At 32.8% G+C, this 26,152-nt stretch overlaps 2 protein-coding genes across 2 annotated transcripts; both read right to left on the bottom strand.

The window, feature by feature from the left end:
- Positions 1-4,975: 4,975 nt before the first annotated feature.
- On the bottom strand, positions 4,976-5,609 carry LOC133309183 (uncharacterized). Its single transcript, XM_061509921.1, has 2 exons — positions 5,514-5,609; positions 4,976-5,421 (listed from the first exon to the last, which is right to left on the bottom strand). Exons 1-2 carry the CDS (start codon positions 5,530-5,532, stop codon positions 5,069-5,071), a joined length of 372 nt encoding a protein of 123 aa, XP_061365905.1. The 5' UTR covers positions 5,533-5,609; the 3' UTR covers positions 4,976-5,068.
- A 14,371-nt stretch (positions 5,610-19,980) lies between these two features.
- On the bottom strand, positions 19,981-25,591 carry LOC133309190 (RNA-binding protein 1-like). Its single transcript, XM_061509935.1, has 7 exons — positions 25,345-25,591; positions 22,393-22,529; positions 21,997-22,288; positions 21,819-21,880; positions 21,629-21,710; positions 20,746-20,845; positions 19,981-20,328 (listed from the first exon to the last, which is right to left on the bottom strand). The coding sequence occupies exons 1-7, from the start codon at positions 25,421-25,423 to the stop codon at positions 20,313-20,315; spliced, it is 768 nt and encodes a 255-aa protein (XP_061365919.1). The 5' UTR covers positions 25,424-25,591; the 3' UTR covers positions 19,981-20,312.
- Between the last annotated feature and the right edge of the window lie 561 nt (positions 25,592-26,152).

The raw sequence follows: 26,152 nt of genomic DNA, 5'->3' as shown, positions 1-26,152 counted from the left end.
GGAGTCCAATTAGTGCCAAGATGTATCATTTTTGAAAATTTAACCAAGCCGAAGGGTGTAATCATAATATTTAAAGAAAATCTATACTATTTTTGAAAATCAGATAATGCCAAAGCCCCAATTGGTCTCAATGTGGCTCCGATAAGCTCAAATAATATTGTCTTCAAATTGTCTGTGACATTAAATTAATTACATATCCGCAGTTGTAATTACCCTAACATGTGACCTAGCTACACAATTTTGTAGTATATCCCAAAACTAGGTCAAACCTACAAAATGTTATTTATTTTTTTTGAGATATTTCAATCAGTTCATCGTTTCACGACTAGTCTAATTTAGGACGGATCCCGAGATTAAGACTTTGAATCTCTCACAAAGATAATACTGAAAATGATCAAATACATACTCTCACCTCCACCTATTATAAAATAGGCATAAACTGAACATACGAGTCTGCGACTTAATTACATGCTTAACGAAGTGTTAATTTGTAAATAAATGTAACATAATAAATAATGTAGATACCACTTTCTCAGATTACATTATCTTATTAAATACTTAAAAGTTAAAAAGACCCTTGATAGCTAGCCGTCAGTTATTAGATAATGACGTTCTCTCGGTAATTGTTTGATTAGTAGCAGAAGTCTAATCAAGTTTAATTTATTTTTTTTAATACAGTTTAAAATTCTTACAGCAGATGGTTAACCTTGATGATTGATGAAACAGGAAAGCTAATAAAGGAGTGAATTTTGGATACCACTATTGTAGGTACAATCTTTTCCCATTTAGAAAATAACAAAAGTATAAAAGTAAATAAATAAAAAATAGAGGATGCATGTGGTATTAAAAATTTCTAATTTGGGAAAGAGGTGGTACTGAATTCAGCACCACCGTGGTATTAAAATTCTTTCCCTAATAAAGACAACAGCAAAATGTGTCTTTAGGACCCAGAGTTGTTGTTCTAGTGACAACGTAATATTAAATTCGAAGATTTAACATGTCCAAATATTAGTGAGTTTAAATCGTGAGAGTTGCAATTTTTGAGGAGATGAAAAAAGACAAATCCAAAATTGAATTAGTTAGGTTCATTAGAACTTTGGACACATGTTGGTATCTACCAAAAAGAAAAAAAAAAAATACGTCTTCAGAAAAATCCTTTTTTTTTTATTTACCATGCATAAACAATATTTTTGATAATATGGTAAACCTTCACATTTGATATATTCTTCTTAATGATATAATAAAAATATTGAATGAATTTGAATATAAAATTTGATAATCAAATAAAAATGCATATGAACTATATTTTTTTAATAATATTTAAACATTTAATTAATATTTTTATAAATGTTAAAAACTTCTTACCACTTATTTATTCTTAGGTCCATTTAAATAATAGACTAAAATTACAATTCAATTTAGTTCTATTTCTGTCATAATTGGAATTAGTAGAAAATCATAAATTTTATGTTTGGATCGTACAAATTAAGAATTAAGGTGTAAAATTAGAATTCTAAGTTCAATTTCAATTTTATTGTCTAGATATGTGAGATATAAAATTTGAAAATAAATTTAATTATAAGTCTCACTAAAAATTTGTTAAATAGTAATTTTTTATATTTTAAATTTGTTATAATAATGATGAATCTAATAAATATATCACATGCATAAAAAAAATTATAAATTATTTTTTTAATCAATTTTTTATTTAAGTAGGAGAATCACGTCGTATGTTTTTCGGGCTGAGCATAATTGTAATTGCCAAATATAAATTAGTAAATTTTACAATGTTGATTAAGAATTCAAAAAGTTTAGACTAGTTATTTTACAATATCATAGAATTACAACATAAAATTATTATTCTAATTATACAAAAATTTAAACACGAGAAGTAAATAGACCCCCAATTCAAATTCCAAATTTCAATTTCATACTCAATTCCAAATTTCAAAATAAACACTTAATAACGTTTGAAATTTATTTATAAGTCGAATATTTAAAATGAGAAACAAGTATACTGACATACAACAACTTGAAGATAGAAACAATACTGCAATTACTGACGTGCCAAAACCTATGAAGTACCAGAAATTAAGACTTCCGTTTATAATAGACCGCCACGCGAAAACATTTATTTTCTAATTGATTGGTACATATACCAAACGTTTTTCTTTAAGAAAACGTAAAGGGCACGTATACATGCTTTAAGAAAAAAAAATTTAGCAATTATGAAGTGATAAGAAATTTACTCCCCTTAATTAGAGTTTTTGAATTTAAAAAATAGTTTTGGGAGACTTATCTCTTATAATGGGTTTGATAGTGTTTGAATTGTATTAGTCATGTTATGGATTAGAACCATATCTTAACAACCCTCTTATAAGATTGGATAGGAATATCGCAACCATATAATCTAAAGAGGATCAAGGGATAAGATCTTTATCCCCATCAATCAAGGCATATTTCATATCAACTGAGAGATCTCAAAGATCCAAGCTTATGAAAGTAATCCTTATAATAAAAGGCTAAAGATCTAGGTACATACTCTGAACTCATTTACTACTTTTGTCCACACTGCACACATCCACATCTCAGCTGTAAGTCTATTGTTTGTGCGCAGTGATTGAAATATTGCCTACAAGTCAACCAAGATACTTATAAGATATCTCTGAACGCATATCTTACGGTATTACTATACGGTTCTCTAGAATCGAACAAGTCAAATAATCAATTAACTGATAGATATATTTTTGACCCTTATGCCCCTTAATTAATAATTAATTACCAAATTGCCCCTCATTCAAAACTATTTCGAAAATTTACCCTCCCCAACAAACATAACACCAATCTGCCCCTGTTTGACCGTTGACCACGAAGCCTACCCGGGTACATCATTACCTACCCGGGTAAATTTTGAAACTTTTTATCTACCCGAGTATGTAGGGGTGTACCCGAGTAGAGTTCTTGAATCTGGGAAAATGTTTGAATTATTTACCCGGGTACGGAGCAGTGTACCCGGGTAAATTGCGTCCAGAAACCCCAATATGTATGGGTTTCGGCCATTGTTGCGAGGTATAGGGTTTTTGAAACCCCAAATCTTTCTCTCTTACCCTCTCTAATCCGAAACATCACACATATTTCATCTCATCATTTCAGAAAGCTGAATCTTGGTGGGACATTGAGATTACATCTCCACACTCCCATTTTGTGCTAAAAAATCCGAACCAACCTCCAAACCCAAAACCTAGATCTAATTTTTGTGTGAAAGATGAGTTCAAGTCCAAACATGGTTCCTATAGTTGTTTACTACAATGGGAGGCATTTTGAAGGTCCGAACGGTGTCCGATTTGAAGGAAAAACAAAAACGATGAAAATCAAAGTGGGCACTACATGCAATGAACTGAAGGAGAGAATTCTTCAAAAAATGGGGTCAGAAGGCATACATTCCATCCACCGCATGATAGCCAGGTTAGAGACTGTAGTGGATATGGATACAATATACTACATTGGAAACGATATAAATGATGATGAAGATGTGGAGTTCGTAACAGATGCGTTTGTTGAATGGAAAGTATTAAAATATATTGAGATATATGTTGAAGTTGATGTTGGACAATCTTCATCTTTACCGGTGCATACAACCACTACTGCACACTGTACCGGTCAAGAAGATACAGTTGTACGATCTTCTGCACCTCCTCAGGTAGCATGGGATGAGGATGAAGAGGATGAAGACGAGGACTATGTGGACAGCGAAGATGAGGGAGAACCTGAAAGTGCTATTCCAGAAGGTGATTCGTCAGACACTGACGTGGACGGTAATTTTGAGGCTGACATGAGCGCCGTAAGTCTCGGTACCCCAGCCTTGTCACCACTTCATGTCGACCCAGTCAGTAGTGGTAAGTTATTAAATTTGAATATTTGCTTTAGACAATTTATTATTTGTGGTAAGTTATTAAATTTGACATGATCTTTAGATGCAGGGTCTGAGGAGCCATTCTGGAATGAAAGCCAACATTATTCATTCATTAACTGGGCGCACCCTAATGACGAGTTGGAGATCCTATATGGCGATGATGACTTGCACGGAGGTTGGAAGTTAGGAGATCCGTTATTTGTGCAACAAGAATTTGGGTCCAAACCAGAATTGCAACATGCTGTGAAGATACATTGTATGAAGGGGCGCAGGACAGCCATAGTTGAAAAAAGCGACGAGTCAAGATTTGTTATGAAGTGTAAAAACCATGCTGACGGTTGTCCCTGGTATATGAGGGCAATTAAGCCGAAGAAGGGAGCTAACTGGGTGGTCCGTAAGGGGTCAAGGTCACACTGGGTGGTCCGTAAATGGGGTCAAGGTCACACATGCCTAAATCAAGGCCTAGCACAGGATCATAGACAGTTGGATTCAAATGTCATTTGTGCGGCTATAATGAGTATGTATTCTACGCGAGTCACAATCACTTCCGTATTGTGCAATCCGAATGTCTACCATACCCATTTACCCCTTCCCCGAGTCAGTTAAGGTTATTGTATTACACATCAATTACCAAGATGCTAACAAAATGGATTGAACAGCACCTGCTGCTGCATCTGCAACTGGTCTACCCGGGTAACTCGTAATGATATACTCGAGTACATCTTACCCGGGTAGACTATTCGTGGTACCCGGGTAGACCAGTTGCAGATGCTGTTGCAGATGCTGTTTTGGCAATTTTTGTTGCATTTTGGTAATTGTTGTGCAATACCTACATACGGTATGACTTGGGGGTGGATTGATTTCGTAGAAATAGGATGCAGTAATCAAGATGTGCGCCAATCAAAGTTGAAAATGAATAATAAACTACTTTGGGTTGAATTGATTTCCAAATTAATTATGACAATATTAATGCAAGGTCCCATACTAATGCATAGAACCAACAAGTCTGAACGTGCGCAAAACGAAAATTTCATTCATTCAAATTTTGAACATCCAGTACAAAAACATCCATGCAATGTAGGTAAAGTTCCTAAATGTACCAAAATGACTACATTACATCAAACTAAATCAATGATATGAAACCCTATGGACACACTAATCCGATGCCGTGTCCTCCCCATTCTCTTCATCCGATTGTGTGTCATCCCCATTGTCATCATCCTCCTCCTCCTCCTCCTCCTGAGTATGGGCACCCTCGCCAATTAAACCCTCCAAGCGTGAAACCCTTGTGTCCAACCGTGCAACCCTTGTGTCCATCTGGTTTCGCCACTTGCTCGTGCTCTGTCTATATCCTCTAAAGTCAGTAGTCAGATCATATAAGGATGCCATGACATGATCAAGTGTCCATCCACCCTCAGGAGGAGCTGGTGGTCGCCGACTGCGGGTGGGACGTGTCGGTCTGACATCAACCTCAGCAACGCCATCATCATCGTCATCATCATCAAGGCCTACATCATAAACCATGAAAAACAAACTTCAATACCACATTAAAAATTAAACAACACATAATTGCATAAACTCATAAAGACCAACACATCACCTGCAGGTGCATCCTCCATCTCAGCATCGTGGTGGAATGGGATCTCAGGTGGTTCTGGTGCCTTCTTCCACGTCCAGATACCCGCTCTGTTCGGTAGGATCCCACACTGCTTCAGGAGCCTCTCACCAAATATAGCATTCCAGCCTCTGGCGGTCTTCAAGGTCTCTGTTGCCATAGGCACTCCAAATCTATGCAGAATCTTCTGCACCAGAAATGCAAAAGGCAATTCAGCCTTCTTTGACTTGGCTGCCTTCCACATCAGTATGCATATGTAATGCCTCCAGTTCACCTGCTGACTGTGAAGGAGGGCCCACAGGATGACAAAGTCCCCTTCCAGCACCTTTGAGTGATTATGCGGGCGCTGGAAAATAATATGTGTCACCACATAATGAAGAATGCGAGCAGAAACTGACAAGCTGCTAACAGGATAATGAGCAAAATGACCAGGCTCAGCGTCTGCCCTCCTAGTCTCTGTAACAATGGTCTCCCGGTTATAATCACCAAATATATGATGGCTGTCTCCATCATATAGTGCTGCTCCTGAGACACCATCAAAATCGAACCCCAGTAGCTCCGTCCAGATAGGAGCAGTCATGATGATATCAATCCCGCATACACGGGAAGTCAGCTCGCCTTGCGAGTAGCCAAGGTTCTGGTAGAAGGCTCTTACCATAACCTCCGAGTATGGGCACCGCATCTCCGCCAGGTGAAGTAAATGTGTCTGCTCAAGAAGCGGCACGATGTCAAAACGCTCTAGGTTGAAGAATGCCGAATCCAGTGATTTCGGTTCGCAGATCTTCCGGGTCATGAAAAACTTCACGAACTTCTCGTGTGAAGGAATGTCATCCTCAAACAAATATCCGAACGTCAAGTCCGGAGCCTGACTCGAAGCAGCCTGGGGCTGAGAGGATGACGACCCATCGTGACGACTCTTGGTTCTTCTCTCGGAATGGGTCACTGGCAGCTTTGAAACGCGTCGAGAGGTCATTGTGTCACACTATTAAACTGAAAAAATAACCAAAATCAGAAATTAGATACATGTTAGGGTTAGGGTTAGGGTTAGGGTTAGGGTTAGATTCAGGGTTAGGGTAAGCGTATGACATACAAATTGATAAAATAATTCGGACAGAATCAAATGATATAAACGAAAACAATGAATCAGAACAGAAATCATAACATAATTGAAAAAACTGAAAAAAAAATGCACCTTTGATCGATTTCAATCGGTAGAAGGCAGAGAGGTTGCAAGGTCCGCGAATGATGATCACAAACAAGACGAATTAGTGCAAGATTATGCCTGAAATCGCTCAAGATGACACTCCTCCAGCAGCTCTACTCGGGTACCCCTTTTGTGGGTTTTCGAATGGGGCTGCTGGGGTATTTTAAAACCCTACCGTCGCGATTTACCCGGGTACACTGCTCCGTACCCGGGTAAATAATTCAAACATTTTCCCAGATTCAAGAACTCTACCCGGGTACACCCCTACATACTCGGGTAGATAAAAAGTTTCAAAATTTACCCGGGTAGATAATGGTGTACCCGGGTAGGCTTCGTGGTCAACGGTCAAACAGGGGCAGATTGGTGTTATGTTTGTTGGGGAGGGTAAATTTTCGAAATAGTTTTGAATGAGGGGCAATTTGGTAATTAATTATTAATTAAGGGGCATAAGGGTCAAAAAGCCTTAGACTTTTCTTATACCTTAATCTAACAAAGTTACCTTTTACTATGCTTTCGCAGGGATTGAAAAGAGAGAAAGAGAAAGAAAATGAATAAGGGAGAAAAAAATGAACGGCATTAAAGCAGTAGTAACTTTTCTTTTGACCATTTCTATGTCTACCACGTATGTTTGGATTTTTTTTACGTCAAAAAATGATTATATGATCATGTTATTATTTAATTATAATTATTTATTGATAATGAGATTATCACAATCATTTATTGATGATAATATAAGATAAAAAAATATATAAATTTTAAATGAATAATTATAATTAAATAACATGATCAGTAAAAAATCCAAATTCCGTGACCATTGAGACAAATATAACAACAAAATTAGCCATTGCCAGCTATTTCAATGGTCGTTTTGTGCTTTGGGGTAGCCGTACGCGAGAAAGCGACTAGTAAATCAGTGAAACTAACATGTTACTATATTATAAATTAAGATTCTTGGGAAGATTTTGATTTGTTCAGTTTTAAACTTGAATTAAGGATTTTACTTTCATTGTCCACTTAATACAACTCAATATCACGAATTCTTGCGGCAATGCAGTTTTATTTTTAAATAAAAGGGGACCGAGAGAGGTTATATTTACAATCTCTTTTTCATTATTATTTTTTTATAATTATTTTTATTATTATTGAATTAAAATCAAATTAAATCCTCTCAGTTAATGTTATTTTGTAACTATTAATTTAATTTTTAGTTCATCGATTATAAAAGTGATGGTAAGATATTGTAAGAAAAAAAATGTAATAAGTATAACATTTCCTTTAAATAAATATATACAAAAGTTAAAAGAATAATTTGAACAATAACTTTGTGGTTTTTCATAAAAAGAAGTCCAACGTGACGAGGATGGAATCCTTTTCCGCATGAAAGGATTGAATTTAAGAACTAGCTCCATAATTCAAACTTTTATTAAAGGTCGATTAATATAAGATAATGCATGCATTATTCCGAATTCAAAATTCACAGTTTAGTTAATTGATTTTTCAACTGATTAATAGATAATTAGATCTACTACTTAGTTTGGTGCATTGCTGCCAAAATCATATTATTGAACATACACCCACGAAATCTCATAGAACATGCTTATTTCATTATTGACTAATTCTTTTGGAAATCTCAGTAATTTTAATTTTTATTATCTAATTTTGATTATGTTCCATCGTCACTACAAGAAAAAAATCTTATTAGTGACAAAATTTTGTGAAATATCGTCACAAATTCCTACGTCGCAAGTAAATTTCGTCACAAATGTCTGCGTCACAAGTTTATTTGTGACGAAATTTGATTATTTGTGTCAAAAATTGTTATTTGTGACAAGATTTATGACGAAATTTTTCGTCACAAATAAACTTTTTTCTTACCCAAAAGTTTTTTATAGGAAAAATTGATAAATAATTAAGTGAATAAATAAGCATTGATTAAAAATCTCTCAAACAAAAAATTCTCGAAAATTGGTAGGGTAGTTAGCATGTGAATTTAGACAATTATCAATAATGATGTCTGCTGGAGGGGTTTAGGGTCCACAAAAGACTACGTATCTTAAAATTAGTAGCAATTGATCATTTTTGGCTTTTACATCGAAAATAAATGCATGCAACTAGTCAATATCTGAAGCAATATTCATAAGGAGCAGGTCAAATCCAGGGATGACATTCGTACAAAGCCATCTATGAAAGTATAAATTACTACAAGCTCTTTTTTTAAATAATATTTATATAACATACTTTATAGTATTTCACTTTTTCATGACAAATTGTCCTTGAATATGTATGATGTTTTATTAAACTTTTACATAAATTTATATATAATGTAATAATTGATGATCTGATATCATTTTTAATTTCCTTAAATGAGTGATTATACACCATTTGAAAAATCATTTAGTTTAATTAATTAATTGTAGTAATTCCATGTTTTTCAGTGTCAAGTTGTGCCTAATGTTGCTCGAAATTAAGGAACATACAAGGTCCTTTATAACACGTATGATCTAAAACTTACTATATGTACGACAAGTAGAATATTCACGCACACAATTACTTCTAGAACATAGAATTTATATACACACTTTGACAGCATATATGCACTAATTTTTCCAACTTATACTTAGCCAAAGTGTTTAGGTGATTTGATGTCTTTATCCTTGCATTGCTTTCAAATTTGGATAACAAATGACCTTTTGAAATTTGGTTATAACTTAGCTGTACAACATAATGAGCTACCAACCTCGAAATTACGTGTAACTTTTTTTCTATTGTTTTGTTTATTGTCTAATTAATCACCAATGATAGCAAAATTACCAACTACAATTATTAAGAATAAAACCATATATTCATTTGTATGGTTACTTTTGTAGTTAATGTGTTAGAACCAATCACCCCATTCCTATAATGTTAAAATAAATAGATGAATGGTTTCGTATTCAATAAATTAACAAGAGAAAGCAATACATTTGGATTTAGGTTCGTATTGAACAAAATAGACGATATTGATGTCGGTGCGAACACCAAGTATATGTTTTTAAAAATGATATTAAATAATGAAAAATATGCATGTGCATTATAACCATTATTTAACATTTGTTTGCCGGTCAAGATAGAGTATAATATACTAATTAATAAAGACCGACATGATGATATAATTACGCCTTGAATTTGTTAAATAAAATAATCCTTTTATTTTATAATTCTTGGGTCAAATGATTATTTGACCTGAGTTACCGACACGGAAATGATACCATGAGATTACATTCACATCCTAGACCTACTCCAGCATGATGATCATGAACAGGATCTGATTCCAAAAACTTGATTAAATGGATTAATTTAAAAATAATGAGTAAATATTGCTGGCATCCACCAAACACACATTCAAAAACTACACATCCAAATACAGAAATAGTTTAATTGTGATTAAGTTTTGATTCGGAATTAATCTTATAGTTAGTTTAAAAAATTAAAACTTATAAAAATACTTAAAAAACTGACTCGTCTAATTATGATCTATTATAAAAAAAAATGAGTAAAAGTAGTTCCACATCACAACCTTTGGTTAATTTAGCCCTAGTGTTTGACCTTTTGAAGTTCACTGTGTCGGGACACTTGTCAAACAAAATCCAAAAGTCTTAATTGTGAAAGTTACAACTATTGAATGTATAAAAAATAAAATAAAAAAAGAGGTTACAACTATTGAAGGCTGACTTTTCCTTCTTCGGTGAAGTATGATTTGGGCTTATGGACCACTACATAATTGCTACAACGTGTCTTCCTTTGTCCTATTTCACACTCTTCAGCCCCACAAAAAAATCCAAGGATTTTTCCTCAAATACCTAAAATTTACTTTAATGGTGTTGATGCCACCAAATCCAACGCATATATATATATATATATATATATATATATATATATATATATATATACATGGAAATTGCTTAAATTTTTTCTCAATCACAATATATCTCGGCAATAATTCAATTTTATAAATAGACAACTCAAATTATTGGTAGTAACATGCAAGTACTATCATTTGGAAAAGAAAACTAATTATATAACCTTAAAGGTTCGGACAATTACCTGTTTCTTTAATAAAGTGATTACTGATATGATCATTTCAATAATTAAGTTGATATCCTAACCACGATATTCTGTCCTAATGTAAACTATATTGTATTTAAATTCACAAGGATGGTGCTAAAGGAAGATTATTACAATATTAAATAGAAAATATAATTACACTTAGTTGTATTCAAAGTAACTTAACCAAAGTTTATTCTTGCACACAACTCTCTTGATTGAAAGTATGTGTTCGATCCTTCCCATATTATCTTTGGGAGAGGTTTAAAGCCTTTAATTTCGGGACCTACTCCGAATTAGATTAGTCGCGAAGCGATGAACCAATTGTAATATCTTCAAAAAAAAAAGGGATAGTTATTGCAAGATAATGTATATCAATCATGTTAGGCATATGCTTTTGAAGAAGCGCGGTGCAAAAAGAAAGAAAATTAATTAACCACTAGGGATAACCTAGTGATGAGGGATGGGCAGTGGATAATAGATGCTGTGTTCGATTCCCATGTATTAAAGAAAAGAAAGAAAATTAGTTTTCAGTTCGAATAATTGTTTTTTTTTTTTTTGAAATGTGAATAATTTTCAGTTTCAAGGGGATTCATCTTGACATTATTAGTTATCCTATTTTCTCCTCAGCCATGGCCCCAAAATAATTAATATGTATTTTTCTTATTCTTTAAAAAAAATAAACAAACAAAGTAGAGGTTCCTTAATTATTGACTACTAATAACCATATTTACTGGCTAGTTAGACACACATTTCCTTTACTATTTGCTAATTCCATGACATGTGAAATGCAATACTATCACAAATCTCGACCATAAGGGGTTGCAATACATATTTTAAATGTGGTTTCAAATAGGGTGTGAAAAAAGAAGAAGAATCAAACTAAATTGTGAACTGATCAGAACGCATCAAATGAATCATGTTCATTTTAGGAATGTGAAATAATCAAATGAATCGAATCAAACTAAGCCAGAAACCAAACTGATTTAAGAACCCAATAATTTTCTGTGAAGCAGTTCTAGAATTAAGACACTTTTAAAAACCGATTCGGTTTACTCGAACCAAATACTTTTCTAGTTTAGTTTAGTTTTGTATAAAAAAACCAAACCAGACACCCCTAGTTTTAAAGGTGTTATGGACCCATATAAGGGGCTCATTGAATGACAAACCCAACAAAGGACAATCTAAGATTTAAATCAAGTATAAGTATGGATAGATATTAAGGATACTAATCCTAATACGACAGCATGGCAGACAGGCCTAGGCCTATCATACTACCCAAAGGTAACTCTTATAAATAAGAGGTAAACTTTAAATGTACGTTACACTTTTTCTCTCTTACTGTTATGCTGTCACTGTGCGCACCCGCACACCTCCATTGGCAAAGCCGTTGTTTGTTTACTGTGCAGATCTGCTTGACTCAAGGGTATCTCCTTCATAGATATCTTGAAGAGAGTATTAGATCCAAGATCAATATACCAGTCTATTGAGCTGGACATCTCTGTCTCTAATACAGAACAAAAGAAATCCCCTCAAACTTGAGAAAAATGATAAAAACACTACGACAAGAAAGACCCTACACGATAATTACTTCAACGAATAAGAAGAAACCATGATCTGAGTTGTGGCTAAGGCAACAAGAGGCTCGCTAGCTGGGAAGAAATTTCCTTCTTTCTTTCCTTTTCTTCATTTTGTTTAGAAACTTAAAAGATGGGATATTCATACTACCTCATTTTTTCACTACCATCTACTATAACTATATGTATTTCGGAAAGTACATAGTTATAATATTAAAGTTTTTTTTTATCTCTTCAAAAATTTATAGAGAAAAAAAAAATAATTTTAATATTATAATTATATACTCCCTAAAATACATGATTATAGTGGATGATAATGAAATAATGAGATAGTATGAATATCCTCCCTCGACTTAAAAAGTACTTAAATAAGGAAAAGACAAGAAGAAAAGCCACTCACCAACTGCAAAAATGACACCAAAGGGAAGTTAGAGTTTATTAAGGCATCACAAATTTTAGCCAATTGGACTTTAAACTGTCCATTCTTTCAATTATCTCTTTTCATACCCTCCGAACTATAAGGTATTATGTAACTTTCACGGGGACTTCTATGTTTGCGTGATATGAAATAATTCTAATTTTATTTAGCCAAGTGTGGACTTTAGGGTTTTTTTTAAAAAAAATAAATAAATACCTTTTTTGGTCCTTCACAAATTTCACGATACCGGCTTTAGTCCCTAGCAAATAAAAAGACTATTTGTGATCCCTAAAAAATTCAAAATGAACCTATTTAGTTGAAATCGTAGTCCCCCACAAATTTAAAAAAGATCCACATTAGTCCCTCAAAAGAACTAAAATGAGTCCACTTTAAATTTCTTAAGGACCACGAATAGCCTTTTTATTTGCTAAGAACTAAAATGGGCATCATAAAATTTATTGAGGACCGAAAAAGATATTTACTCAGAAAAAAACAACAACTGTATAGTCAATTTTGAAATAAAATAATAATAACCATAATTACAACAGTAAAAAAAATATCATCACGTCTAATATAATTACTGTGTTATGAAAAGTAGTTACAATTTTTTTTCTAAAGAAAGTGTTTGTCAAATCAAATTTAACGCCAGCAATAATTAGTTCACTTTTACAAATATTCCCTTTTTCTTTCACCGATGTTACCTCCACTTACGTCCCCCATGATAAATCATCTTTGAAAATTTAAAGTCATTGCGAACTTGATTGTTTGAAAGAGCTATCAAATATTATGTACCACATAATTTGTTTCTCCTGTTTAAAAAATTCTTATTTTTTAAAGATTAGTTGTGAAACTAGATTCCCAATTGATCCAATCCAGCTGCCAGATCAATGTTGTAATTGGTTCACTTAGAAACAGATGAATTGATTCAGAATCGGATTTGACCAATGTCAAACGGGTACCTAGTCATTTAAACCGATTTATGTTATTTTTATAAAATAATTTTCATTTAAAAGTGTCGGGAATCAAATTCAATATTAGGGCTGACAAAATGGATTCGGTTCAGCGGGCCGACTCGTCTGGCTCGCCAAACGGAACAGGACTGACTTAATTTTACAATTTACTCTCAAAAGAAGGGAAGGACAGACTAGCTTGTTTTTTTGGCGGGGAGAGCCGAATCAATGTAAATTATGAAATAGTGACACTTCAAAACCCTGACATGTCATGTCCAACACTTTCTGACACTCCGACACTTCTCACACTCTAATACTCGTTGCAATGACTCAAAAAAGATTTAAAGATTATGTTACGTTACATTTTGAGTTCCATCTATTATATTCGTTGGATTACGATTACCATTTTATTGAGTTAATATAAATATTTAAGATATCTTATATTTCTTTACAAAATTAATAGGTATTATAAGTTTAGCTTTATTTTTTTGTTAAATTATTGAATATTAAATATAACATATACAACATAAATTTAAAATATTATATAATATCAAAACGTATCCTAACATGTCAAAATTTAACATATTTTAGAATTAACGTGTCAGAATGTCGTGTCATGTTGTATCATATGTCCCGTGTCGGTGTCAGTGCAACATAAAGTGTAAAATAGGTTCGGGTTGACGGAGCGAGATGAATTTTTTAGCCCACTCTCAAAAGCGGGGCGAAACTGACTGACTCATTTTTTGACAAGTTGATGACGAGATGAGACGAACCTCCCATTTTACCACTTCTATTTGGGTAGGTGATTATAACCAACAATTTTATTTGTTAATTACAATACTTTTAATTTTATGGGAAAAATGTTTATCCTTTTAAATGACAAAACTTATATCATTTCATTCTCACAAAGAGGTGGGACCCACACCTTATTTTTTTTCTCCACTCTCTCTCCTCCTTTATCTATCTATTTCTCTCTCTTAAAATGAAACAACTTTACATCCTTTAAAATGACACACATTTTTTTCTAATTTTATATGTATTTGTATTTTAAAACGAAGTGTTTTCCTGCACAGACAGCAATCAAGAGAGAGAGAGACAATTATAAAGAGAGAGAAACAAAAATTATCGGGCCCCACATCAATTGTTCTATGTACAGGAAATTTTTTTATTTTCCTGTCACATAACAAATATATTACCCTTATATAATATTATAAAAATTTAATCTAACAAGTTGAACAAATAATTCATAATCTCAATGACTAGATATCTAGTCAATCACCGGTTTGAGTTTAATAATATTATCTTTTGACAAAATTATAAATCCTTTTAAACCCACAATAAATATCATATTGATATTCTTAAAAACATTAAACTTTAATAATGAAGGGATTTGCATTCATCATGCAACATGATCACAAAAAATTTTCTACACACAGAACAATTTGTGGGGCCCACATTTTTTGAAGCAAAAAAAAAAAAAAACTGCGACACGGAAAACAAATCTCTATAACATAACACAATCATTTTTCATACAACATAACTTTTATAAAACCTAATAATGAAATACCAACATCAAGTCTGATTCAAACATTGCATAGACTTGAATATTCCGTGCATTTTTTTGTTCTTTTTCCCCAACATATCATCAATAAATTAAAGGGTTATGTTTATCTCATTTTACATGAGATAAATAACTTTCCTACACACGCAAAATGGTTGGATTCCAACACTCTTTTTTCTTTCTCCTCTTACTTGTGGGTCCTACTTGTAATTTTATTTCTACAACATGAGGTAACTATTTTCCTACGACATAAGAAAAATATTTTCTATTTAATTTTGGCTAAAAGGAAATTTGTAGTAATAAACTAAGGAAAATCATTTGCTCACGCAATAAGAGATGATTTTCTCATAAGACATTGAAATCTATACTATTCTTTTTTTTTTAACAAATGGTGGATCTCATGTCTATGATATAAGAAATGCTATCCCATGTTACATGAAAAAAGAGAAGCCCATAAACTAATAATCACCATCATGCATTCATTTAGACTTGATTCATTAATATAATAAAAAAATGTACGTATATTCAAGCACCCGAGTTTTTAGCAATACCGTTAAATTAAATTTGATATAATTTAAAATTTCTTTCCTTGGATCAAGCACGAGAATGGAGTTGAAAATACAAACAAAATGTTGTTTCCAATGGTCATTTTAAGTTATTTAAGCCGAATCATATTTCATTTAAATTTGTTGAACTTCAAAGTTCAAACACCTAATGTCATACTTAAGCTTACCTTTAATTTTACACATTCTTAAGTTGTAAAAAAGTACTTGATTTTACACATTCTTAATCGGTTTTTGAAAACCAATTTCCTAACTAATGATTTTAGTTAACTTTACCTTGCTAATATATCTTAATAATTTTATATTATAATAATTAATAGAAAAAACTTCAAAAATCTCCCTATAACTTTCCTCGTAATCATTTACCCTCTTCCCAAAATTTTGAATCATTTACTCCCCTGACTTAATGTTCTTTTTATCATTTACCCCCTTAAGTGAGGGAGTAAGTGATAAAAAAAACTTAAAATCAGGAGAATAAGTGATAAAAAAAAACTTAAATAAGGAGATAAATGATTCAAAAAATTTATGAGAGGAATAAGGGATAATTAAGAAAACTTATAAGGAGATTTTTAAAGTTTTCCCTAATTAATATTTATGTGTTAAATACACTACAATTTTGTTTTAATTGCGCTAGTAAAATTATCCCGTTATCATAGTCTAGTGTTATGACCCATATTTATGTTGTAATCCAAAAAGACCAAAATGAGATAAAAGAAATATCGAACAAAACAGTATAAACTATACCAAAACCAAAGTCATATATGCTTAAAATATCCTAATTATGGTAACAACCCTGAAGACAGTTTTATTATAATAATACAATTAAATATAATAACAGAACTTTATGAAACTGTATTTCAAATACAATTACGGTATTAAACTTAAAACATATCAACGGCTAAAATATAAATTTTTTTTAAAAAATAGAACTTAATAATAATCTAGAAAGGAAGTCAGTTTCTACAAAACTTTCTACAGACTTCTCAATGTTTAATATATGGGTTTTATAATTCTCATGTTGAAGGAGAATTGAAATCTCATGTTGTAGAGATAAAAAGCATGTGGGATCCATGTGTTAGAAAAAATTATATGTAGGACTATCGAAGGGTGTGTAGGAAAATTGTAATTCTCATGTTAAATGAGAATTATAAAATCCTTAATATATATATATGGGAAAGACTTTTCTCCTTTCACATGAGACAAGATTTCATTCATACACATACATCGACTTCCGTGCCAAGCTTTTGTTTTTGTTTTTACCTCTCTCTTTTAAATTGCTAGTTCCACTTTTTTGTCTCAGTAGGAGACAACTCTTCTCTCCTGTTAAACAAGAAAAGTATTCCCCTATATATATATATATATATAGTAATGACCCGTCTACAAACTTTTTTTTTTACAAATTATATTGTGTACTCCCAGAAGTACATAGTTTAACTAGTGTACTTCCGAAAGCATATAGTGTAGTTTATAAGAGTTTATAAATAAAAAAATTGTATATATATATATAGAGGTAGGATCCTTTGACACCAGTGTCAAATTTAAAGTTTGACACCTCACCTGAGAGCCGTTAGATCAAAAAAGATCAATGTGACAAATCAGAGTCGCTGATCTTTTTTGATCTAACGGCTCTCAGGTGAAGTGTCAAACTTCAAATTTGACACTGGTGTCAAAGGATCCTGCCTCATATATATATATATGAGATTAATATTTCTCATATTGTAAAAGATCATTTTATCTGTCATACATTCACATAAAAATGTGCAAGGCCTATTTTTTCTTTTTTTTCTATCTTCTTTTCATATAACCCCACACACTTTTATATGTGTTAGAAAAAAAATTATCTCGTATAAAATGAGAAACATAAATCCATATATATATATATATATATATATATATATATATATATATATATATATATATAAGAAAATATAATTGCCCTACATCAGAAAAATTGATCCCTCGTGTCATAGAGACATAAACCCTATGAAGCACCGACACTTCAAAAATCCTGATGTGTCGTGTCCGACACTTCCCAACACTCACCAACACTCCAACACTTCCCGACACTCCAATACTCATTTCAAAGACTCAAAAAAGGTTCAAAGATTATGTTGCGTTGTATTTTGAGTTCCAACTATTATATTCATTAGATTACAATTACGATTTTATTGAGTTTAATATAAACATTTGAGATATATTATGTTTCTTTGTAAAACTGATGGATATTATAAGTTTAGCTTTATTTTTTATTAAATTATTGAATACTAAATATAATATACACTACATAAATTAAAAATATTATATAATATCAAAACGTGTCCTAACGTGTCAAAATTTAATATTTTTTAGAATTAACGTGTCAGAGTGTCGTATCGTATCCCGTGTCAGTGTCGGTGCAATATAGCATAGACCCATTGATTTCTGTGCTTGATCTTTTCTTTCTTTTTTTAAACGTTAGCCCCACTTAATCTTTTCAACGCAGGAATCTTCTTCCCATCATGCAACATGATATTCGACAAGCCCATAATTTTTTTTCTATACACTAATTTTTTTTCCTTTTATCGATACAGTGGGACCCACAATGTTTATGTGTATATAACATGACACAATAAATGTCCTACAACATCATATATATATATAAAGTCAGGATCATTTTATACCAGTGTAAGTTACACTCTCAATCTTGTCCATTGATCCCACTTATATCTAAAGGCTTTAATTTTTTAGTAATGTGAGCCATTGAATACAAGTGGATCAATGGTCAAGATTAAGTGTAATACTTCTAACTCTTACACCAGTGTAAGAATAACCTGCCCTATATATATATGTGTGTGTGTGTGTGTGTGAAAAACTTCTTATATTACATGAGAAGAATTTCTTCTTCTACAGACATAACAAACATGTCCTATTGAAAAGAGGAAAGAAATAAAAATTTAATGACACCCACATGTTTGTTGTATGTGTAGGAGAAGAATTTGTTGTGTGTAGAAGAAGAAATTCTTCTCATATAACATTTCTTCTCCTACAAACATGTGCATCCTATTGAAAAGAGGAAAGAAATAAAAATTTAATGGCACCAATGTGTTTATTATGTGTGTAGGAGAAGAATTTATTGTGTGTAGGAAAAAAAATTCTTCTCATGTAACATGAGAAGTCTTTAACCTCCCTCCCTCCCTCTCTCTCTCTCTCTCTCTCTCTATATATATATATATATATATATATATATATATATATAGGGGCAGGACATTCTTACACCGGTGTAAGAATTAAAAATCTTACACTTAATCTTAACCATTTATCCACTTGTATCCAATAGCTCACATTACTAAAAAATTTGAGCCGTTAGATATAAATGGAATCAATGAATAAGATTGAGAGTGTAACTTATACTGGTGTAAAATGATCCTGATATATATATATATATATATATATATAGGCCAAGCTTTTTTATACTAGTGTAAGACTAACAAGTCTTACACCACATCTCAACCATTAATGGACGAAAATCACCATTTGGTATTTGTAATGTAATTAATAATTAATTAATATTAATTAATTTGTATAACTTCTTAAATTATAACCTTTGGATGCACAAAAATCAACGGTTACAATATTGATATTAACATATTTATAAACGCATTGCTATTTATCATGAAATTTTTTTACGTTTCTAACTAAAAAAATTAACTTTTCTTTTAAAAAAGAAAATCATAATTAAATATGCCATATAACTTTCAATAAAATATACTTAGGTACTAATAAACTTGTGCTTGTAACCATATTATGGAAGGTCTAACCAATTTCTTAATCGTTCGCATTCAGTTTTCAATTTTACACACGAGATTTTGTGTATCAATAAGCATATTAACTGAGCATTAAACATTTAAGATGCACGCGATCAACATACCTAGAAGACAACCAACCGAGCATCTTGGTAATCTTATTCACTAGGCTATCTTGGTTATCTTCAGCGAGATATATATGCACCCAAACACCTTAAAGTGGCATTTGGTAGAGGAGAAATTTTTTTTTGTCCGAAAATCTCAATTTTCAAAAATATAATTTTTATATTCAGTTTACGATAATATCCAAAAATTTAAAATTTAAAAAAAAATCAGTTTTCCGAAAATCCTAGAAAAAGCCACGTACCAAACAGTCCCTAAATGCTTCACCAAAGAATCTTGCTAGAAAACAGATCTCTATAAACTCTGTTCTCTGAAGTAGCAAATTATATCATGCCTCTTTCTGGATAAATCTAGATTTTTGGAGCTCATTCCTACATCACATTTACACAGGAAAAACTATCGGGTTTGTGGCCCTTTCACCAATGAAACATAGCTGAGGCTGCCCAAGGGAAATACAGTCTTTTCTGAATATTTCACTAGCCATCATATCCCCCAGTTATCTAAGCTAATAGACAGGGGCATATTAACTTGACGGATACCTACATAGCACATACCCAAGTGTATGTACATACCAGGTTAACGGATGCTCTTGAATAACCAAAAAATAATAGAATAATAAGTTAATTGGGAAACACAAAGTAAAAAGCTACCATAAATTAGACACCAGGTTCATAATAAGTTTAGCAGTCGTTTACCACCAGAGTAATTGGATACATGTACCAAAATTATCCATTTTCAAGAATTGCTAAAAATGAAATGATACTTTGGTTTAGCCTGTTAATGATTTGTGCATTTCAAGGGCTCTAATAAGGATTGTAACCAGAGGGAACAAATAAAATTGCATGAGTGGACTAATGACCCATGAACATTCTCGGCGCCCAAAAAGATGATGTATAAAAAAACCATCAACGTGATGATGAGCATAAAACCTAAATGGCTTATGTAAACCAGCTCACCTCTTACCACGAGATCCAGGTCCAGATCTTGGACCAGGATACCGAGAAAACTGAAGCCGCAAGTGACTAGACTCAGGGTTGAGTTCATCGACTTTATAACCTGTCCCACAATCACAATGTCAGCAAACACCAAGATGTTTGGGTATGTAATATGTGAAAATCATTAAACACTGAGTTCATGAATAAATTTAATGAATGAATATGATAATCACAAACATGGCTGTTAGCTTGCCAACCATGGGAGTACAGCAGACTACAATAAGCATAAACATGGCTGGTAGTATGAGCCTTGCATTCTAGTTGAACGTTTAAAATTGAATCCTTATTCATTTTTCTTTCTTGTCTAGTCATTTGTTTAGTAATCTAATTGAACTTAAATCTCCTTTAACGGCAAAACTGATTACACCAAACAAAAGGCTGACCTGTTTTTTATACAATTTAAAATCAAGTCCACTGAAAGGAGAGCAACAAGGTAAAACTCCTCTAACTATCCTACTTCAGGTGATTAAACGGATAATTGACATGATATTGATGATAGTGACGGTGATAATGCTTTTGTTGAGATTATAGGATTTAGGTAGAGAATGATGAAACAAAAAGAGAACAAACTCTGAATAACAAAATATAAGATTAATATATGGTGATATGATACATAATTATAACAATGCTTACTTAATTTTTTTTCTTTCATATTGATACATAATTATCTTAAAAACAGTGCAACTTAATTTATCCAGAAAGAACCAAAAAACTAAGTGCTCTGTATTTCACAACCTTCATCAAGATGTTGTCTCGTATTAGGGTGAAAAAATTATATAATTTATACGCAACCAAAACACAAAACTAAATTCCTTTCATATCTGCAGGTAACTAGACATGATACCTTGCAAGGCACTCAAAGCAGTTGCTGCACAAGCTGGACTTGCAAAGTCCACAAAACAAAGGATCAGAGGATCTCCACCACGCTGCAATGAACAGGCATTTCAGCATAAAGAGAATGTTGTAACTTTCAACCAATCAACTAGATAATTAAAAGAGAACAAGCAGACATCTGTTACAACTAGTACACTTACATGTTTAGATTCTTTACTCACTAGTCTCACTTCTCTATATCCAACAAAAGGGCGGAAAATATCTAAAGAAGATATTAAGGAGAATGAATAAATGAATTAAAATAAAGGCTCCTCAGGAGACATAGGTGAAGGAAAGACCATACAATTGCTAAGCAGTGCATCAGAACAAAAAGGATACGAGCCACTTCCCTTTTAGTGCTATCAGCAGGGAGACCTTCAACATATAAAGTACTTGAAGCATCTGGAGGTAGAGGTACTGCCTCAGGTCCAGGCCTGGAAACTGCATCTACTGGTAGCTGACCACCATAATTAACACCCCGTCCATTTGGAGTGAGATCAGGACCACCACCCCCATGACGCCCCATGACAGCAGGATCAGCAAGCGAATGGCCTGGTAATCCACCAACACCCCTTGCCAATCCAAGACCACCAATCGTACTGGCTTCCCCAGAAGCAAATGAAGAAAGTTGCTTCAAAACCAAACAAGATGCATGTTTTAAGCAAACAACCAATGTAAGTGGCCAAAAAATAAACAGTAATATATTTATGCAAACATAACAAGAAGAAATGTTACCCCACTCTGAAGGTATCGGTCATAAGCAGATCCAATTGTTTTAGTGTCCTTTAGCATTCGGTGACCAGTACGGTCCTCATCACGAGCAATATAATTACGCATCTCGTTACCCAAAGACAGACCAGAAGCTGGCATCTCTGCAATGCAAAATATTAATAATAATAATTAATAAAAAATTATACTGTTACAACTCATTTCCCTAGCAAAGTGCACTAGCACTGAAAAACACAGCATATTGAAAAAGTTTCCATCTCTTATATCATGTATATGTTATTACTATTCATGCACTGGTAAACACTGAATATAATAGAAGACTGCATGTTTAGTGTAGCTTTGGGAACCCCGAAACCAAGGTTTGGGGCTTTCCAAAAGCTAAATGGTACCACACAATCACACATGCCTATTGCCAAGTATCAAACAAATAAGCCAACACTAGTAAAACTCAGATTACTGAGCAAATGCCCCATAATGCAAGGAGAAAATAAAAAAAGGAAGAGTAGGCTACTAGTTAAACCTTCCCCAATGGCAAACTTACCACTGGAACTAAACATATTGTGCAGACAACTATCAATATATCAGTACAAGACAAATAACAGAAGAATGCCATTGTTTTTCAACTCATGCCCCATTATAGAATACAAAAATCCAATGTTATAAAAAGAATTAAGAAATCAAGGATGGCATGAACAGAAAATGTTTAAAAATAAAACTTTCAAAGAATGAAAATGATAAATTCCACATATCAGCACTTCCACAAAATCACATCATACACTGGATCTAATTAACTTCTTCCACAAAATCAAATCAATTTAGATGTTTCTCCTGTAGTGAATGAGGTGGTAGAATATGCTAGAAGAAGAATTAACGGTTTGATTTTCAATTGGACTTTGAATAAGCATATAAAGTATTTTAAGTACTTTTATTTATGGATGACCATTGACGACCCCCAATTTTCAGGATTGAATCTTCTCGCTGCTATCAGCCATTGTTGTATCTAATTGAAAATTACAGCTTAGAAATGCCAACAAAAGGCAAAATAACTACCTTTTTTTTGTAAAAACTATGCAAATAAGAACTCAAAAGCATAGAAATGGGAATACCACAGCCCAGAAACATCATCTAGTTTCCTCATTTGTCAAACTAGTTAAGCTTATAATTATGCCTCTGTTCTAAAAGCACAAATACACTAAAACTCCACATTATCCTTGGCGTTTTTCAAATATTTGAAAGGGAAACAAATTTAAGATATTTACATTGCAGAAAAATTAATTAATCCATCACATTATGTTCAACCCATAAATCCTTGAAAACACTAGGAAATTACATAAGGCCATCTATATAGATGTTAGAAAAATATCACACACCAGTGAATCTGTTGGGTTCCATTTGCAAAATATGGGTCTTGGAGTCCCACTCCCACATTGGTTGTATGGGCAACTAATGTGGGGTTTATAAGGCTTTGGGCACTCCCACCCTTTGAGCTAGCTTTTAGGGTGGTGCATCCCAAAATCTCCTCAAATGGTATCAGAGCATCCATCATGTGGAGTTGTGCGTGGGGGCACGCACTAGGGAAGCGTGGTGGAATGTTGGGTTTCATTAGCAAGGTATGGGACTTGGCGTCCCACATGAGTTGTATGGGTAACTAATCTATAGTTTATAAGACCTTGGACACTCTCACCCTTTGAGCTAGTTTTTGAGGTGGTGCATTCCAAGGTCTCATCAGAATCCCACTATCAATGTAGTTATTAAGACAATAAGAACCAATACCCCTAACATCAAACCCTAACTTTGAATGGCAAAATAATCTAAATTTATAAAACCATTGGAAGCATTAGCGAATTCAGCTCAATCTACATGACATCATGTTAGCCCCACCAAATAGATTGCAGAAAATGATAATCTTTAATTAGAAGTACTGCCCTATGACAAAAGCATAAAAACACTGTCTGGAATAATTCTTCAAGTGAGAATGCCAAAAAGGGTCAGAATCAGATCAGGGTTTGTCCACAGATCATATCTTTTCAACACGAGTTCCAAAAGAAGGAAAAGGAATTTCCTGTTAGTAACAGCTAAATCCATCCCAAACACTACGTGGAATATTTCTTCAAGAGAAAATGAATAGCATTGACAGACAAACCATCACTTTACCACCAGGAACATACACTAGGTTACAAAAGAGCATAATCAAGTGCGGAAAACCTATGATGAACACAAAATAAAATAAAAAAAGAATAGAAGTAAAAAAGAGAGGATTAGCCATCTTCCTAAGGGTAAGTTTGCGTGGACGGGTTTGGAGAGGAAGTGGTGATATTTCATTTTAAAATCATTCTCCTTATTTGAGAACTTTTTGAAATTAGAGATGATCATGTAACCTTGCAATCATTCCTTATTCATATCTATAAAAAATTTATAACTTTTTTAAATTTACAAATGAACAATTACCCCTCCCCCTCCCTCTACGCTCCTCAATTCAAAATTATCCTAAAAGCAAAGAAAAAATAAACAAAAATATGAATAAAAAGAAGAAGAAAGAGAGGCATCAATTTGCATTAAAAAACAAAAACACTAAATAAAAAACCCTATAATACGAAGTATCTCGTTCTTCTAAAAAAAAGAAAAAGAAAGAATTTAGTAAATTCGACAGAACACAAATTGACCACATTCACAACTCAACCTGTCAGCATACTATATATCTAAATAAGAACCCAATAAAACCAGGCAACAATCACAAACGGCATATCCATTAAACGAAAACAGAACAACCCAAAACGGGATCCCTAAGCAGCGAGGACAAGCATAATACCATCCATTTAAGGCCCAATCAAAATTGCTAATACCAACAACACAAAAATAAAAAAAAATAAAAAAAATTGCAAGATTTCAGAAACCATAAAAGAAACAGATTGAAAATTGCACGAAACAAGCTACAAAAAAAATTATCAAAGAACGAACCATAATCGGAACGGGGTCGTTTAAGCATGCCAGAGTGGGGGAGAAGCGCCTGCTGCCGGTTCCAGTAGCCATCCGCCATGGCGAGAGTTTGAGAAGAAAGGGGAAATGAGAAACCCTAATTTTGGGAGTTGAAATTGGAGGATGGCAGAAACCCTAGGTGGTGGCTTTTTGCCGTTGTTGTTGCCGTAGCTATTACTCACTCAGAATCTTTACTGATACCTTCTTCTGCACGACCTTGAGGGGAATGAAAATGGTCGTGTTAAATTTCCATGTGTTTTGTTTTTACGGAGATTATAGTTATTATATTTTTTTTGTCTTTTATTATTAAATTTTAATTGTTGATTTTTATTCATCTAATTGTTGTAATTTATTTGGTCATACTTATTAATTAATTATTAATTTCTAATAAATCGCAATCAAAGATTAAAATTTGATAATAAGAAAAATAATAATAACTATAATCTCTTTCTTGTTTTAATGATTATTATTCACGAGGAAGGATCCGTTGACAAATTTTTTTTACAAATTTTTTCAAATTGCACTAGTGGTTCTCCCGGGAGAAGATAGTGCGACTAGTATTCTCTCGGAAGAAGATAATATAATTTGTAAGAGTTTGTAAATAAAAAAGTTTATAAATATAATTTGTCCCATTATTTATTATTGTTGTTATTGAAAGTAAAAAGAGGGCCTTGAAGGTCGTAGCATGTGAGAGGGGAAAAACAAAAAATTTTCGCAAGCGGAGTACACATGCATATCAAGATACATACTTTAAGACGTATGTCATACCTTGTTCGTGAAAAACTCAAGA

The sequence above is a fragment of the Gastrolobium bilobum genome, unplaced genomic scaffold (genome assembly GCF_033153095.1).
Source record: "Gastrolobium bilobum isolate Gb01-03AN ecotype WA unplaced genomic scaffold, APGP_CSIRO_Gbil_v1 utg13454, whole genome shotgun sequence".
Lineage (NCBI taxonomy): Eukaryota > Viridiplantae > Streptophyta > Magnoliopsida > Fabales > Fabaceae > Gastrolobium > Gastrolobium bilobum.
Note: the sequence above shows the minus strand (reverse complement) of the source record. Positions and strands in the feature narration are given on the sequence as shown.